Genomic DNA, 15,150 nt, shown 5'->3' with positions numbered 1-15,150 from the left:
AACGCATCTACTACATCTTCAAAAGTAGAACTAGATTGGTCATCACTCTAGGCCTCTGCTTCATGACAATGCAAGGCCACAGACTGCACAAAAAACAATTAATAAGTTAGATGAGCTACAATCGGAATGTCTGACATCCACCATACTCCTAGGAACTTGCTCCAACATTTAAATAAAACTAATTATAACGGATGAATCGCGTATATTAATTATTTTTTTCATATTTGATTCATCCGTTATAATTAGTTTTATTTAAATGTGTAATAATCGCGAAAATTTAAGACAACATTATTGCTCCAACAGATTACCATTTTTACCGAAATTTGGACAACTTCTTACAAGGAAAAAAATTCAAATCCTATATGGTTCAAAACGCCTTCAATGGTTTGAGTCTAGCCCTCACGTACAAAGGAATCAATAAGATATCTATGAGATGGCAAAAGTGAATAGATAACAATAATGCATACTGTGACTAATTACATACTTATCCAAAAAAAAGCCTTTATATTCCTCCCAAACAAAACGCCAATTGTGTATAAAAATATGTAAACACCGAATACATTTTGCATAAGAAATATTTTGTATATGATCAGTTTTATGAAATTTGATGATGCTGCATCTAAGTTGTGTAATTATAGTATCTAATTAGAGAACCCAGACTAAACAACACTAGCATACTTCCTCTGAAGCCTTACGCTTATAAACTCTGAAATAGTAATCAATGTCCCCCTCTGTCTGTCTCTCCTTTTGTATCCCCTCTTCATCCACCAACTGGAACAACTGTTTATCGATGCTGGGGAAAAATGTATCACATTTGAAGGTTTTCTGGATCTCTGTTAAGTATATTTTACCACAGTTTGGATGTTCCATGGCCGCCTGGAAATAAAGAAAGTATTTTGTTATTATTATTTTGATATGAATTACATATAACTATCAAAGTAAGATCGCCGTCATTTGAATTGAATATTGCATAAAAGTAAAGTAACAGCCTGTACATTTCCCACTGCTGAGATAAGGCCTCCTTTTCCATTAAAGAGAGGGTTTGGAACATGTTCCACCACGCTGTTCCAATGCCGGTTGGTGGAATACACATGTGGCAGAACTTCGATGAAATTAGACACATGCAGGTTTCCTCACGATGTTTTCCTTCACCGCCGAGCACGAGATGAATTATAAACACACATAAAGCATATACATATAGCGGTGGTTGCCTGTGTTTGAACCCGCAATCATCGGTTAAGATGCACGCGTTCTAACCACTGGGCCATCTTAGCTCGAATATTTCATATATTAAATTATAAATGCAGCAGTTATGTAACCATTTTAAAAAGTTGTTCTTTACAATAAAATTGTAAGAATTTTCTATATAACACATTCTATACGTGGAATCATCGTTCGTGGAATTAATTTGTAATAATTATAAATAAAATTAACAACAACAACAACAGCCTGTAAATTTCCCACTGCTGGGCTAACGCCCCGTCTCCTTTTGAAGAGAAAGTTTGGAATATATTCCACCACGCTGTTCCAATGCGGGTTGGGGGAATACACATGTGACAGAAATTAGACGATTTCAGGTTTCCTCACGATGTTTTCCTTCACCGCCGAGCACGAGATGAATTATAAACACAAATAAAGCATATACATATAGCGGTGGTTGCCTGAGTTTGAACCCGCAATCATCGGTTAAGATGCACGCGTTCTAGTCACTTCATCGAAATTCTACCACATGTGCATTCCACCAACCCGCATTGGAACAGCATGGTGGAGTATGTTCAGAGGCTTTAGCCCAGCAGTGGGAAATTTACAGGCTATTATTTTAGACATGCAAATATTACTCTTCCGCACACAAATGAAACATGCCCAATCAATCATTAATTAAAACACACACAGGAAATCTTAACATATTTCACTTCAGACAAATGTGTAATACAAAAGATGAAAGCTACTAAAAATATGGTTTTGGAGGAGAATAAGATAATAGCTTTTTTGTTTAAACATGGTTTGATAAAACTTTGCTATATAATAAAAATAAGTAACTCACTTTGTATATATATGATCCTCCTATAACCCATGTTGATTCAATATCTTCCCGACCGTTTATATAGCTGATCGCTTCATCCAGCCCTGGTAGAACTACTACATCATTCGGTGCCTGAAAAGGAATGGTTACATATTATGTCATTTAGGTAGGAAGACTGGCAATGTGCCACCAGATGGTAAGAGATCACTATTCACTATTTTTTTTTTGTTTATCGTATAGGTTGGCGGACGCACACATGGACTACCAGATGGTAAGTGGTCAACATCACCCATAGACAATGACGCTGTAAGAAATATTAACTATTCCTTACATTGTCAATGTGCCACCAACTTTAGGAACTAAGATGTTATGTCCCTTGTCCCTATGGTTACACTGGCTCACTCACCCTTCAAACCAGAACACAACAATACTGAGTACTGTTATTTGGCAGTAGAATAACTGATGAGTGGGTGGTTCATATCCAGACGGGCTTGCACAAAGCCCTACCACCAAGTAAATATATAGATACTATATAGAAAATGATACTAAATTAATCAATCCCAATATCAATCAGAAACCTTGAACAAAGGTGTTATATCCCTTGGGCCTATAGTTAATAAATAAGTAAATATTAGACAACTTCACATACATTACTCTGTTTCCAATGTAAGTAGTTAAAGCACTTGTGTCATGGAAAATCAGAAGTAACGACGGTACCACAAACACCCAGACCCATGACAACATAGAAAAGTAATGAACATTTTCTAGTTACACTGGCTTCAACTCTTCAAACAAGAACTAAAAATTCTATATCTATATTACTATTATTATAAATGTGAAAGTAACTATCTCTGTCTGTCTGTCGCTCTTTCGCCACCAAACCGCTGAACCAAATTTGATGAAATTTGGTATGAAGCAAATACAAACCAACACCTTAATACGCGAACCTAAATATTGTGGGCTTATTTGAAATTGATTACTCCTTTACATTATTAATCATTGTGGGATTATTTGAGATTGATTGTTTGCGAATGGATAGAGTAAGGAATGAGTATATAAGAGGAAGTTTGAAAGTGACACCGATAGCCGAGAAGTTATGTGGAAGGCGGCTATCATGGTATGGACATGTAATGCGGAGGAATGAGGAACACATGAGGAAGGCCTTGAGCATGGATGTGGATGGATATAGAGGTAGAGGACGACCAAGGAAACGATGGATGGATTGTGTGAAAGATGATATGGCTAGAAAGAATGTTACTTGTGAGATGACGTCTGACAGAGAAGTATGGAAGGAGAAGACATGCTGTGCCGACCCCAAATAAAATTGGGATAAGGGCAGGAGAATGATGATTTGAAATTGATTACTTTTTTTTTATTTTTACTTAGTGGTTCCCGGTCACAACAAAAAACTTTAATGGATTAAAATCATAGATAAAATAAAGCTCATACATCTTTCTTCACAGCATCCACTTGTCGAGTTAACACAATATTGACTCTATTGTTCAACGGACGGTACTTTCCCGGTATAGAGTCCCAAGTTTTCCGTCCCATTATTACTGCGTTAATCTTCGTTGAATCCTTCACTTTGGTTGTCATTGTATTGAAATAAAGCATTTCATTTCTGTAAATAAAAACAAATTTCCAAATGTACATATTTTTTATGAACATAACTTGTATAAACAATCAGATACTGTTAACTACAAATCAGCTAGTTAAGGCACAGTGACATAGATTTAGAAAGATTATTTGGCATTCAATTGGCCCTTTCAACGGCTAACAAGCAAGCAAGCTTGAGTTCCAAGGAGGTTATAAGATCCTTTTTTTATGCCAGGCAACCAACTACTTCAATAATTATTATCTTATAATTTCTATTATCTATATACCTACTTTTTTTTTAAGTGGTTAAGCAGTCAACTTAACATAAATCAAACACTTATAGATAAAATGTACTTGAGATTATAATTGTTAATTGATACAAGTACCAATTATAAATGTAACTTGCATTTACTGCACTTATTATTTAGTTGTTGAGTTACTATAACTATCAAGAGCCTTAAGTCCAAAAAATTTACTTATTACTTTAAAGTCCCAGCTACCATTATGTCTACTGTGTCTGTGTGTCTGGTACGAACTACTATCAATCATCAGGAAATTATTGTTATATTAGTTATTCAAGCGGGCTTTTAAAAGTAATTATGAACCAACATTATTTATGGTATAGGTTGTACAATCATATGGGCCACCTGATGGTAAGTCATTACCGTTCAGAAATTGGTGCTGTAAGAAATATTACCCATTCCTTACATTGTAAATGCGCCACCACACTTGGGAACTAAGACGTTATTTCCCTTGTGCTTGTAGTTACATTAATTCATTCATTCTTTAAGCTGTAGAATGTTAACATGTCACAGGATTAAATTGAATGAATTAGAATATAATTTTGATTATAGTAATTTTGTATAATGGTAAGAACGCCATATTGATATTGTATTTCTAAAATAAAATTGCCTATCCAACTGTATATAATTAATGAGGCCTCATATAAGAAAAACTTTGCGAAAACTCCTTATTTTATTTTAATAAGGATACTAAAACTATGTAAAATTCATTTATAATTGTGATTTGAAATATTGTTTCTTTTCGTTTTTTAAAATACTCATTATTTATTTAAATACTTGACGCAAAATGGTCTCCACAGCTCTGTTAATTACAAATTAACAATAACCTTCAAACTATATAATTTTTTATAGTCATCTGATTCAGAGTTATATAAAATAAATATTCCACGTAAGTTTTATTATCAATAATAAATTAGAAAGTAAAAATGTAATAGTTTGTTCGAATTTTTTTTTTAATTTAGTTTATAACTTAAGACCTACTTTAATCTCCAAGGCAGTGTTCCATTAGCACCAATTCCCATGTTTTCACACGCCGCGGCAATAAGGTTTAATGAAACTTTAGACATGATTATTTAAATTATAATTAAATAACAGATTTTTATATGCAAAATGTATTTTATGAAACAATTAACATGTGATCAGTGCAGTTTTCAAATTTGATGTAAATTCAAAATTGTAAACAATGATAGTGATGTCCAATAATAAATATCGGTATATTGATATTTACTTCAAGTTATCATATATCGAGTTTAAAGTATTAAAAATATATATTAATTTTACCAGTTCATTTATAAAAATGAGTAATTAGAAGTTAGTCATACTGAAAACTCAATAACGATTAAAACATATGACACGAACTTAAACATATAAATGTTTTAGCTATCTGTAGGATATAATTATAGCTTAATAAGCTTATTGGTTGTAAAGAAGCAACTCGTAATAAGACTCGCTGTCTTTTCTACACCGACCACAGCTTTAAAATCACATTTGACCCTTAGTTTAATATATAAACTTGAAAATTAAACACTAAATAACCAACAACATTGTTTTAAATAAAAAAATATTACCCAATATATATTTTTGTTTAATTTTTAAAACAGATTTAATGAGTTTAAGTAATTTAATTGTAGGAGCTGGATGGAAAAAATATATTAGCAGTGTTGTAATTTATTTTATTCGATATTAATTTTATGATTCTATTACGATTTACATATATTACATCCCTACAGCAATAACTGTCAGTGTCTGTGAATAACTATAAATCAGTGTTGCCGTTTTCTAAGGCTTATAATGAAAAGATTAATTTTATCGTAACAATGTAGAGGTAAATTTTGTTGATTGTTCAATTTTTACCCAAAAACTATGTCCTAATCAACTTGCACGTTCAGTTTTATTGGTTTTACTATATTCTCTAGTAAGTCAGTATATTGTGAGTAGGTATATATAATATTATGATCTTATGTTTATATAAGATATTTCATAGGATATATTTGTAGTTGTTTAAAATGTTTACTGACACTTTTATTTAAAAAAAATAATTGTTCGATTTTGTCGTCATTTAAATTACTGGCTTTATTTAGGTGAATTATTTTAATTTAATATTATGTACTGGCATATGTGCCACCTGATGATATGTAGTCACCTCTGCCCATAGGAATTGGCGCAAATAAAATATCATTCCTTACACCGCCGATTCACCACCAACCTTGGGAATTAAGATGTTATGTCCCTTGTGGCTTTAGTTACACACTCATCCTGAAAATTGGAACACGTCAATACTATATATTGCTGCTTCGCGATTGAATTTATGCTGATGAGTTCACCCAAGGTGAGGAAGATGGTGGATTAACAGTGTAAGGGATTTTTAGCCTCGAGCTAGCAGAAAGTCCTACCAACAAGCCAGTCCTTATCAAGCCCAATCATGTTGGACGGCCAATACAAGAATAAGGCCACAAGTAACATTACTAACGAACTAACTAACGACACTCTCGGAATGTTTTATATATGTCACGGTAAGATTACAAAATATATATGATTGGTCGCTCTTACAATAAGATCGGCCAATCAGGAAGACCTTTCGACAGTTGACAATTTGACGCGGGACAAATTGTAAACTGGCAGCTTAACTTCAACAGATTACAGTATAGCGAAAAATAATACGTTAAATTGAAATCATATTTCACAGTTCCCAATATTTCGACAGATTACACTCTTTCTCGTGACTCGTCAGATTGTAATCTTACGGTGACATATACAACATTCACAGTTTTTATAGTCAGTTCAGGACTTTGTTGATCTATATTAAATGCACATTGTCGTTATGGTACTTAATTGGATAGGGATCGATGTATGGCTTAAAATAGCTTCGCAAATAAGCCATTATTTCTTGTAAACAGTAAATGATAAAAAGGGTTATCAGTAAGAAATAGATTTATACAATCGAGGACTTATTTCTAGATCTTTTTACGGTGTACAATAGTGTAGTATACTACGACACAAATTACATGTAGTATCAGCAAATTAAATAAGCCCTATTACTGACGATTTATACAACCAATAGAAATAGCTTCCTATCGCGCCATTCGACGCTATTCGTGGCTATAGATTCTCGCGTCATTTCAACCCGAGAAAGTGAGTGGCAGTTAGAAAAAAAAATTAAAATAAAAAAAAGTTATTTTCTTCCAGTGTCTTTTTCATCACTTTTTTATATACCCAGGTACCTATGCAGGTTCTATGCCTGGGTGATACAAGCGCAAGGTTTCTCAATGACTATTATTTAGGATTATTTTAATCTTCTTAAAGACTGTTCGTGAATTAGGCGATTACTCAATTATTCTATTACATTTTCTCTGCTTTTTTTCTAAGTGATATTCTACTTTCTACTCTATGTTAATATCTCTTTTCAATTCAATAAATCATTCAATAAAACTAATAAAACTCTTTTTACCATGCCCAAATATTTTACAATGGGTAACAAAAATAAGAGGGCGGCAAATTTGGAATCCGCACCGGGTGGTAGTGACCTATGCTACGCCATTGAGGCGTCACAGTAGCAAGAAAGAGTTTCTTTGGCGATTACTGAAAAGGCGAAAAGGATATCGGGTTTTTTGTGGGTATTCCGGTGTACTACGGCGCAATGCTGGGAAACGGTATGTCACACAAACCCCTTCTCTTCATGTGGGGGAAAGGCGTAATGCATATTCCAGCGACAAAAAAAGTTTTAAAAATTTAACCGTCCATAGGGATATGTAGACAGCGGGAAGCGACTTTGATTTATCCTTTGCAGTTATCCATACTAATATTATAAATGCAAATATGCTGTTTGCCTGTCTGTCTATTGAGTGCTTTATAACTTTTCTCGTATATTAATATAAACAACACATCATACAGTGTCCTTTAATATAATGTAAGTTTCCTTATATTTCTTTCCTTCAACGCATATGACGAAACACAGACAAACAAATTAGTCACTTAAAAAGACAAAAGAAGTTTCTATGTCATATGTTTATACAACAGAAAACACGTTCTATTTTTAAATTTAATTCACGTTTCCAATTTCGAAATTAACTTTTTTTTTTGCTATCTGTAAATTGCAATGTTGCTTGCAATCTTCTTGAGGTTTTACGCGGTTTATTTTAATCATTCGCTGTAGTTATTTTTAACTTTTTATTACGAAGACTCTGGACTTAGTTTTATCAAGTTAAATATCAAGAATATTGTAGCTGCCATCTTTAATTGTATTAGAATTACAATTTGCAAAACAAATTATGTACTTTATCTAAGGATGAATGCGCGTTTATTGTTTTTTTAAGGTTGTTTTGTTGCCTTTGTTTCAAAAAATATATTTTTGAGATGATAATAAATTTCAATTTTGTTTACACTAAATATTCATATATGACGCACTGAAGGGGTATTTGTTTTTAAGTACATAATTATGTCCAAACAATAACTCTGGAATTATTCAGCCGATATTCTATTTGTATAACAGTTTTGTTTCTATTTACTCTATATACTCATTATTACTACAGAGTTAAGTATTATACACACTCAAAACTGAGCAAAGACAATAAGATTTGGACATAGACAATTTAAGTACTTTTTACTAACATAAATATTTTTACTAAATTAATTATTACTAAATAGCGGGTTATATTTTGACTAATTATTTTAGCAAACAGTACCTACTTATTTGTTAAAATTGATAATCATAGTGTTGTTATATTCAGGCATACTAAGCAAATTAGTAGATATTATTACAAGCATAAATCAAAATATACTTAATTAAAGTAGGCTTTTACAAGCACTTTTGAATCGTCATTTAACAAAATATATTAAGTGAACCGACCAGTATAAACCGAGAAGAACCGGCAAGAAACTCAGTATTCATTTTTACTTCTCAAATAACAGAGTATATCAGTAAAGATTTTTTTTTATATCCTACCTAGAAATCAATAGATACTAAGAGCACTTTTTTATCTTTTATATCACCTTGCATTAAGTAGTACGCCTTATTCGTCAATGTATTTTTGACATGAGCTTTGAAATTTTTAATCGATTTTTTTTTATTGTATAGGTTGGCGGACGAGCATAAGGGCCACCTGATGGGAAGTGGTCACCATCACCCATAGACAATGACGCTGTAAGATATATTACCTTACATCGTCAATGTGCCACTAACTTTGGGAACTAAGATGTTATGTCTCACCCTTCAAACCGGAACACAACGATACTGAGTACTGTTATTTGGCGGTAGAATATCTGATGAGTGGGTGGTACCTACCCAGACGGGCTTGCACAAAGCCCTACCACCAAGACTTTAAAAAAAGGTTATCAGTGCGACATGTGTGTATGTAACATTATTAGATTTTAATTATATTTGTGTATGACGATCCATTTAGGCTTCCAAGCAAGTGTGCTTAATTTCACAAGTGTATGTTTGTATGTGTGTTTGTCCACGAATTTCTAAAAGTAAAAGTCTAGTACTAAGTTAGGTGGCCTTCACCTTAGGTAACATTGTAAGTTTAATTAAAATCGGTCTAGTAGTTTCAGTTTACTAGCTGCTTCGAATGTTAAAGCCTTAAATTTTTGTTTTTTTTTTTTTTTTTTTTTTTTTTTTTATAAAAGGCTAAGTTAAATATTACTGTGGAATCATACTATAGGAAACAAATACCGTGCCCAGGAAGGATATATATTATTCATTAATATAATATCCTGTTCTAAAAGGTAATAAGTAAAAATGAAGTCTGCTTCAAAATCTCAAACTTTTCAACCGACTTCAAAAAGGAGGAGGTTATCAATTCGTCTGTATTTTTTTTTTTTTTTTTTTTTTTTGTTTGTTACCTCATAACTTTTTACTGGGTGGACCGATTTTGATAATTTTTGTTTTGTTTGAAAGGTAGAGCTTCCCGTGGGGTCCCATTTTTTTTTATTTTTTTCCGATGATGGTATCCGTATGAAAACGACATAAGTCTTAAATTTGCATTATGTATATGCGCGACAAATAGGTGAATAACTCAAAATTGGTGGGCACAATTTTGATGATTCTTTTAAAATTATAAAGGACATACTTTAAGGGTAGTTTGGTGAAAGTTTGGTAAGGTTCTGAGCACAGGATCCATGACAAATTAAGGGAACGGGAGGGAACGAAACAATTCTGAGGAGCACGTTGGCAATACTCGCTCGAATCTTTTATTTATGGATTATTTGGATATTTGAATCACCTTCCGGAACGTGGTTATGTTCATGTAATTGTCATAGTCGAATATTATAATCAACTAGCGACCCGCCCCGACTTCTCACGGGTGCAATACTGATACTAAATATACTAAAGAATTTGTTTACTTACGACATCACATTGCAAACTTCCAAAATTGTCAGTGTTTCTTTACTATATTGTTTATTTATTATATACACAAACCTTCCCCTTGAATTACACTATCTATTAAAAAAAACCGCATCAAAATCCGTTGCGTAGTTTTAAAGATATAGGGACAGAGAAAGCGACTTTGTTTTATACTATGTATTGACGGAACTCCTAAACGGCTTACAGTTAGGGTGCGATTTGGGGCAGAATTTCTTTCTGTCTTTAATCAAATTTTGTGTATGTGATGTGATGTCATATGATGTACGACATAGCATACGAATAGCTCTTTTGCAAAGTTTTTTTACTGAGGTCGATTACATTTGAGCTCTTTCGAGGGTGGTACCTTGTAGTTTATGTCGCATGACGTATTAAAGCCGCATTTTCGAAAGTCTATTTTTGCTTTATTCGAAAGTTTCTTTTGAAATTGTCCCTGAAGTAGTTTCTGATTCATATAAACAGCACGCTTAATCTATCCATATTAAGAAAAAAATGTTAGTCTACATCAGCTTCACTTAAAATCAAAAAATAAATAAAATTTTAACAAAAAGAAAAACCGACTTCAAACAAAACAGTATTTTAAAACAAATTAAAATGCACTAAAAAGTAATAAAAATAATTGCATATTTAACATATTTTTGAGAGTCCTCCTAGATAAAATTAAATGAAAAATATTAGACTACTTAAAAGTCGATTTACGATTATATAATGTAGTTATAATTATTGCTATGTTTGGAGTCGGTGTCAGCCAACCCTATACTATACCTATCAAAAAACAATACGAGAATACTTTAAGAAATGTTTCTTACAAATTACCTTTTATACGATATTATACTGGGTCAATCAAGAGGCTCGTATTGCTTCTTTCTTTTGATTGTTGAAGCGTGTGCCTGTGGCTGACACCGGCTCCAAATATAACAATAACTATAACTACGTTATATAATCGTAAATCGACTTTTAAGTAGTCTTATATTTTTCATTTAATTTTATCTAGGAGGACTCTCAAAAATATGTTAAATATGCAATTATTTTTATTACTTTTTAGTGCATTTTAATTTGTTTTAAAATACTGTTTTGTTTGAAGTCGGTTTTTCTTTTTGTTAAAATTTTATTTATTATCAATAAACAAACAGACATATTAATATTTTATATATATTATAATAATATCCGGACCTTGAACATAAAGATGTATGCACATCATTTATTTATTTATTATGACACAGATAAGATAACACTCACAGTTACAGATAACATATAATGTTGACAGTTTAATTTACTACGAATAAACAAATAAGCGATGGAATTAATTACGTAAAAAACCTTTTTATAATAACCGCTTTTGTGAATATGGAAATTAGTGTCTATATAGAATTTCGAGTTCCAATGTCTGAAGCTAATGTTGGTTGTAGAATAAGTATACTATATAAAGTAGTAAAGTAACAGCTTGTACATTTCCCACTGATGAGATAAGGCCTCCTCTTCCATTAAGGAGAGGGTTTGGAACATATACCACGCTGTTCCAATGCGGCTTGGTGGAATGCACATGTGGCAGAATTTCGATGAAATTAGACACATGCAGGTTTCCTTACGATATTTTCCTTCACCGCCGAGCACGAGATGAATTATAAACATAAATTAAGCACATATACATATAGTGGTGCTTACCTGTGTTTGAACCCGCAATCATCGGTTAAGATGCACGCGTTCTAACCACTGGGCCATCTGAGCTCACCTAAGGATACCGTAAAAAGAACGTCAAATTGTCAGCGAACAGAAATAATTTCAGCTAGTAGTCACTTAAAAAAACCGTATCAAAACCCGTTGCGTAATTTGAATGTATAAATCGACATATCTATACCCATGCAACACAAACAGGGAGTTTACTCTGTATGTCTGTCTGTCTGTACAGTTTTAAAGATGTCTATGAACTGTTTCCATCAGTCCAACATTTTTTTATGAGATAGGTGGCAAACGAGCAGGAGGCTCACCTGATGGAAAGTGACTTCCACCGCCCATGGACATCTGCAACACCGGGGCTTGCAGGTACATTGGCGGCCTTTAAGGAAGGATTACGCTCTTGAAGGTTCCCATGTCGTATCGGTCCAAATGATTTATTGAAATTTTGTAGAAAATGCCCCCCCCCACCCAATAATATACGCGGGCAATAATTAGTTTCCAATAAAAGGATATATCTTGTTTGTTTTTCTCGATATTATTGGACATAAGGCACATTTTAAGCCGATGACTTTATTAATTAATCCAAAAAGACCCTTCTGAAAAACTTTCAAAATATATAAGACTTGGTTATTTAAATAGAGTTTATTTTGTTTGATTGATTGTGTTATCAAAGAGAGATTACATTTTTAATTAAATAAAAGAGCTTAAGGGATTTCGTTTCGGAGAGTTTGTGTTTTAACTTTAAAGATAGTATTATCGACTTTTGTATATTTTGATTCTTATAGAGATTTAGTTGGTTTATTTTATTAACATTATTAATTATAGCAGAGATGGCCCTGTGGTTAGAACGCGTGCATCTTAAACGATGACTATGGGTTCAAACCCAGTCAAGCATCTCTATATATATGTGCTTAATTTGTGTTTATAATTCATCTCGTGCTCGGCGGTGAAGGAAAACATCGTGAGGTTAACTTCTGCCACATGTGCATTCCACCAAACCGCATTGGAACAGCGTGGTGGAATATGTTCCAAACCTTCTCCTCAAAGGGAGAGGAGGCCTTAGCCCAGCAGTGGGAAATTTACAGGCTGTTGTTGTTGTGCTTTAACACTAAAACGCTCGGGTTGAAGGTTGTTAGGAATAATAATATGTTGTTGTCTGGAGTTTAAGCTTCCTTGATACCGATTATCATCGAATTAGGTTCAGTGGTTTGATCGTGAGAGCAACAAAAAACAGTCAAACAGGCAGAAGTAATTACTTTTATATATATACTAGCGACTTTTTAGATACTTACTAGACTTTTTTGTAGACATTTTTGAGGAGTACAATTCTGTAGTACATTATTTTGATCTATCTAGTAGGGTTCAGCCAGCGTTCAAAATTAAAAAAATTACGAAATCACGTTAGTTGCTTAGCTATGTTGTCTATGTATTATATGCAAGAAACTTCCTCTCAAAATACTCTATCTATTTAAAAAAAATCGCTTCAAAATCCGTTGCGTAGTTTTAAAGATTTAAGCGTACAAAGGGAAACAGGGACAGAAAACGCGACTTTGTTTTATACTATGTAAAGACTAGGTTTGCCATCGACCTTGTACGCGTTTGTATTTAACAAAAAAATATTATTATAGCCTAAGTTACTCCTTATTATATAAGTTATCTGCCAGTGAAAGTCCCATCAAAATAGTGTCCAGTGTTTAGCAGGAACAAACAGATAGACAGACAAAAATTGTACAAAATCTTATTTTGGTATTTGTACCGTGTATAACATATGTATTGAACAAAAAATTTTATTATATGTTTAGATAATTTTGCAATGCTAAAATTACAATTATGTTGATTTAACTTAGGTATCTATTTTATTAGTAGTTGTTACATTTCACCTACATCGTTGGGTGGCAGTGGGGGTCAGTTATCAGTACGGTATCCTTTTCTACCCCAGACACCTTATGCGGTAAACTTCATAACTTAAACTTAGTTGAGACCCAGAGCCGGGTTTAAAGGTCTGGAGGCCCCCGGGCCACAAAGCAGTGGGGGCCCTAGACAAAGGGTGAACAACCTAATAATTATATTATTATGAATTAATTACTTTTTTTATTTCAATCAGTAAGCTATGATTTATTTACTTGTATCCATAACTTTTAAAATATTAAATAATAACATTATTATAATTTGACTATATCTCGGTATTTGTTAACTCGCTGAAAACTGTGGCCCCCACTAATGTGGAGGCCCCAGGGCAGTTGCCCCGGTTGCCCTCCCCTAAATACGGCCCTGTTGAGACCAGCAACAAACAAACAAACTTACACGTATTTATGATAGTTATTCGTTTGGATTAAATAGTATAATCAGCGTTATGAATATCAAGCGATCAAGGAAACATTTGTTAAAGCGCTTTTTCGCTTAATTATCAAACGTTAGAAGGAATTCTTAATTTTAAATTTGTTCTAACATTGTACGATGGAAAAAAGCATAAATCGCTTCGCGCGTAATTACAACGAGCTGAGCCCGAAATCTATGACTGAATCGCCATCGAATCAAAATGCAATCGGTGCTGTTCAGCTGAGTTCCCAAATCCTATTCCAATGGAAGGAAAAAAGTTAAACAACCCTTAGGTATATGTATTTCACGCAATTTGCTAATAACTCAGCTATATTATACACTACTAAGAATAAATAAATATTGGACAACATCACATATATTACTCTGATCCCAATGTAAGTTAAAGCACTTGTGTTATGGAATATAAGAAGTAGCGACGGTACCACAAACACCCAGACCCAAGACAATATAGAAAACTAATTAACTCTTTCTACATCGTCCCGGAAATCATCAAAAATCAAAATAAACTTTATTCAAGTGGGCTTTTACAAGCACTTTTGAATCGTCAATTAACAACTAAGTGAAGCTACCACCGGTTCGGAAAGTAGATTCTACCGAGAAGAACCGGCAAGAAAGTCAGTAGTTACTCTTTTCAATCATCAAAAAATGCAGTCATATTAGTTAATACAATTATTTAAATTAATATATCCTGCCTGGAAATCAACAGGCCCAATCGAACCCGGGACCTCGGAGTGGCGTACCCATGAAAACCGGTATACATACTATATTATTCGACCACGGAGGTCGTCAAAGAGTTTATGATTAATATATCTTAATTTATAACACAACACTATTACACTTAATCACTTAGT

General features: G+C 33.1%; 1 protein-coding gene across 1 annotated transcript; it reads right to left on the bottom strand.

The window, feature by feature from the left end:
- Window positions 1–507: 507 nt before the first annotated feature.
- LOC124541099 (dihydrofolate reductase) lies at window positions 508–5,045 on the bottom strand. The gene is made up of 4 exons (XM_047118926.1): window positions 4,903–5,045; window positions 3,473–3,644; window positions 2,045–2,155; window positions 508–876 (listed from the first exon to the last, which is right to left on the bottom strand). The coding sequence occupies exons 1-4, from the start codon at window positions 4,986–4,988 to the stop codon at window positions 670–672; spliced, it is 576 nt and encodes a 191-aa protein (XP_046974882.1). The 5' UTR covers window positions 4,989–5,045; the 3' UTR covers window positions 508–669.
- Window positions 5,046–15,150: the final 10,105 nt, after the last annotated feature.

This window comes from Vanessa cardui, chromosome 27 (assembly GCF_905220365.1).
Source record: "Vanessa cardui chromosome 27, ilVanCard2.1, whole genome shotgun sequence".
Lineage (NCBI taxonomy): Eukaryota > Metazoa > Arthropoda > Insecta > Lepidoptera > Nymphalidae > Vanessa > Vanessa cardui.
Note: the sequence above shows the minus strand (reverse complement) of the source record. Positions and strands in the feature narration are given on the sequence as shown.

What these genes read in the sequence shown, in the direction of transcription:
- LOC124541099 (XM_047118926.1), bottom strand. Translation starts at nt 4,988, where the DNA reads ATGTCTAAAGTTTCATTAAACCTTATTGCCGCGGCGTGTGAAAACATG. An exon ending in ACACTGCCTTGGAGATTAAA is followed by an intron (nt 3,645 to 4,902) that starts GTAGGTCTTAAG and finishes TTTTATTTACAG; the next exon opens with AAATGAAATGCTTTATTTCA. An exon ending in TGGATGCTGTGAAGAAAGAT is followed by an intron (nt 2,156 to 3,472) that starts GTATGAGCTTTA and finishes ATTCCTTTTCAG; the next exon opens with GCACCGAATGATGTAGTAGT.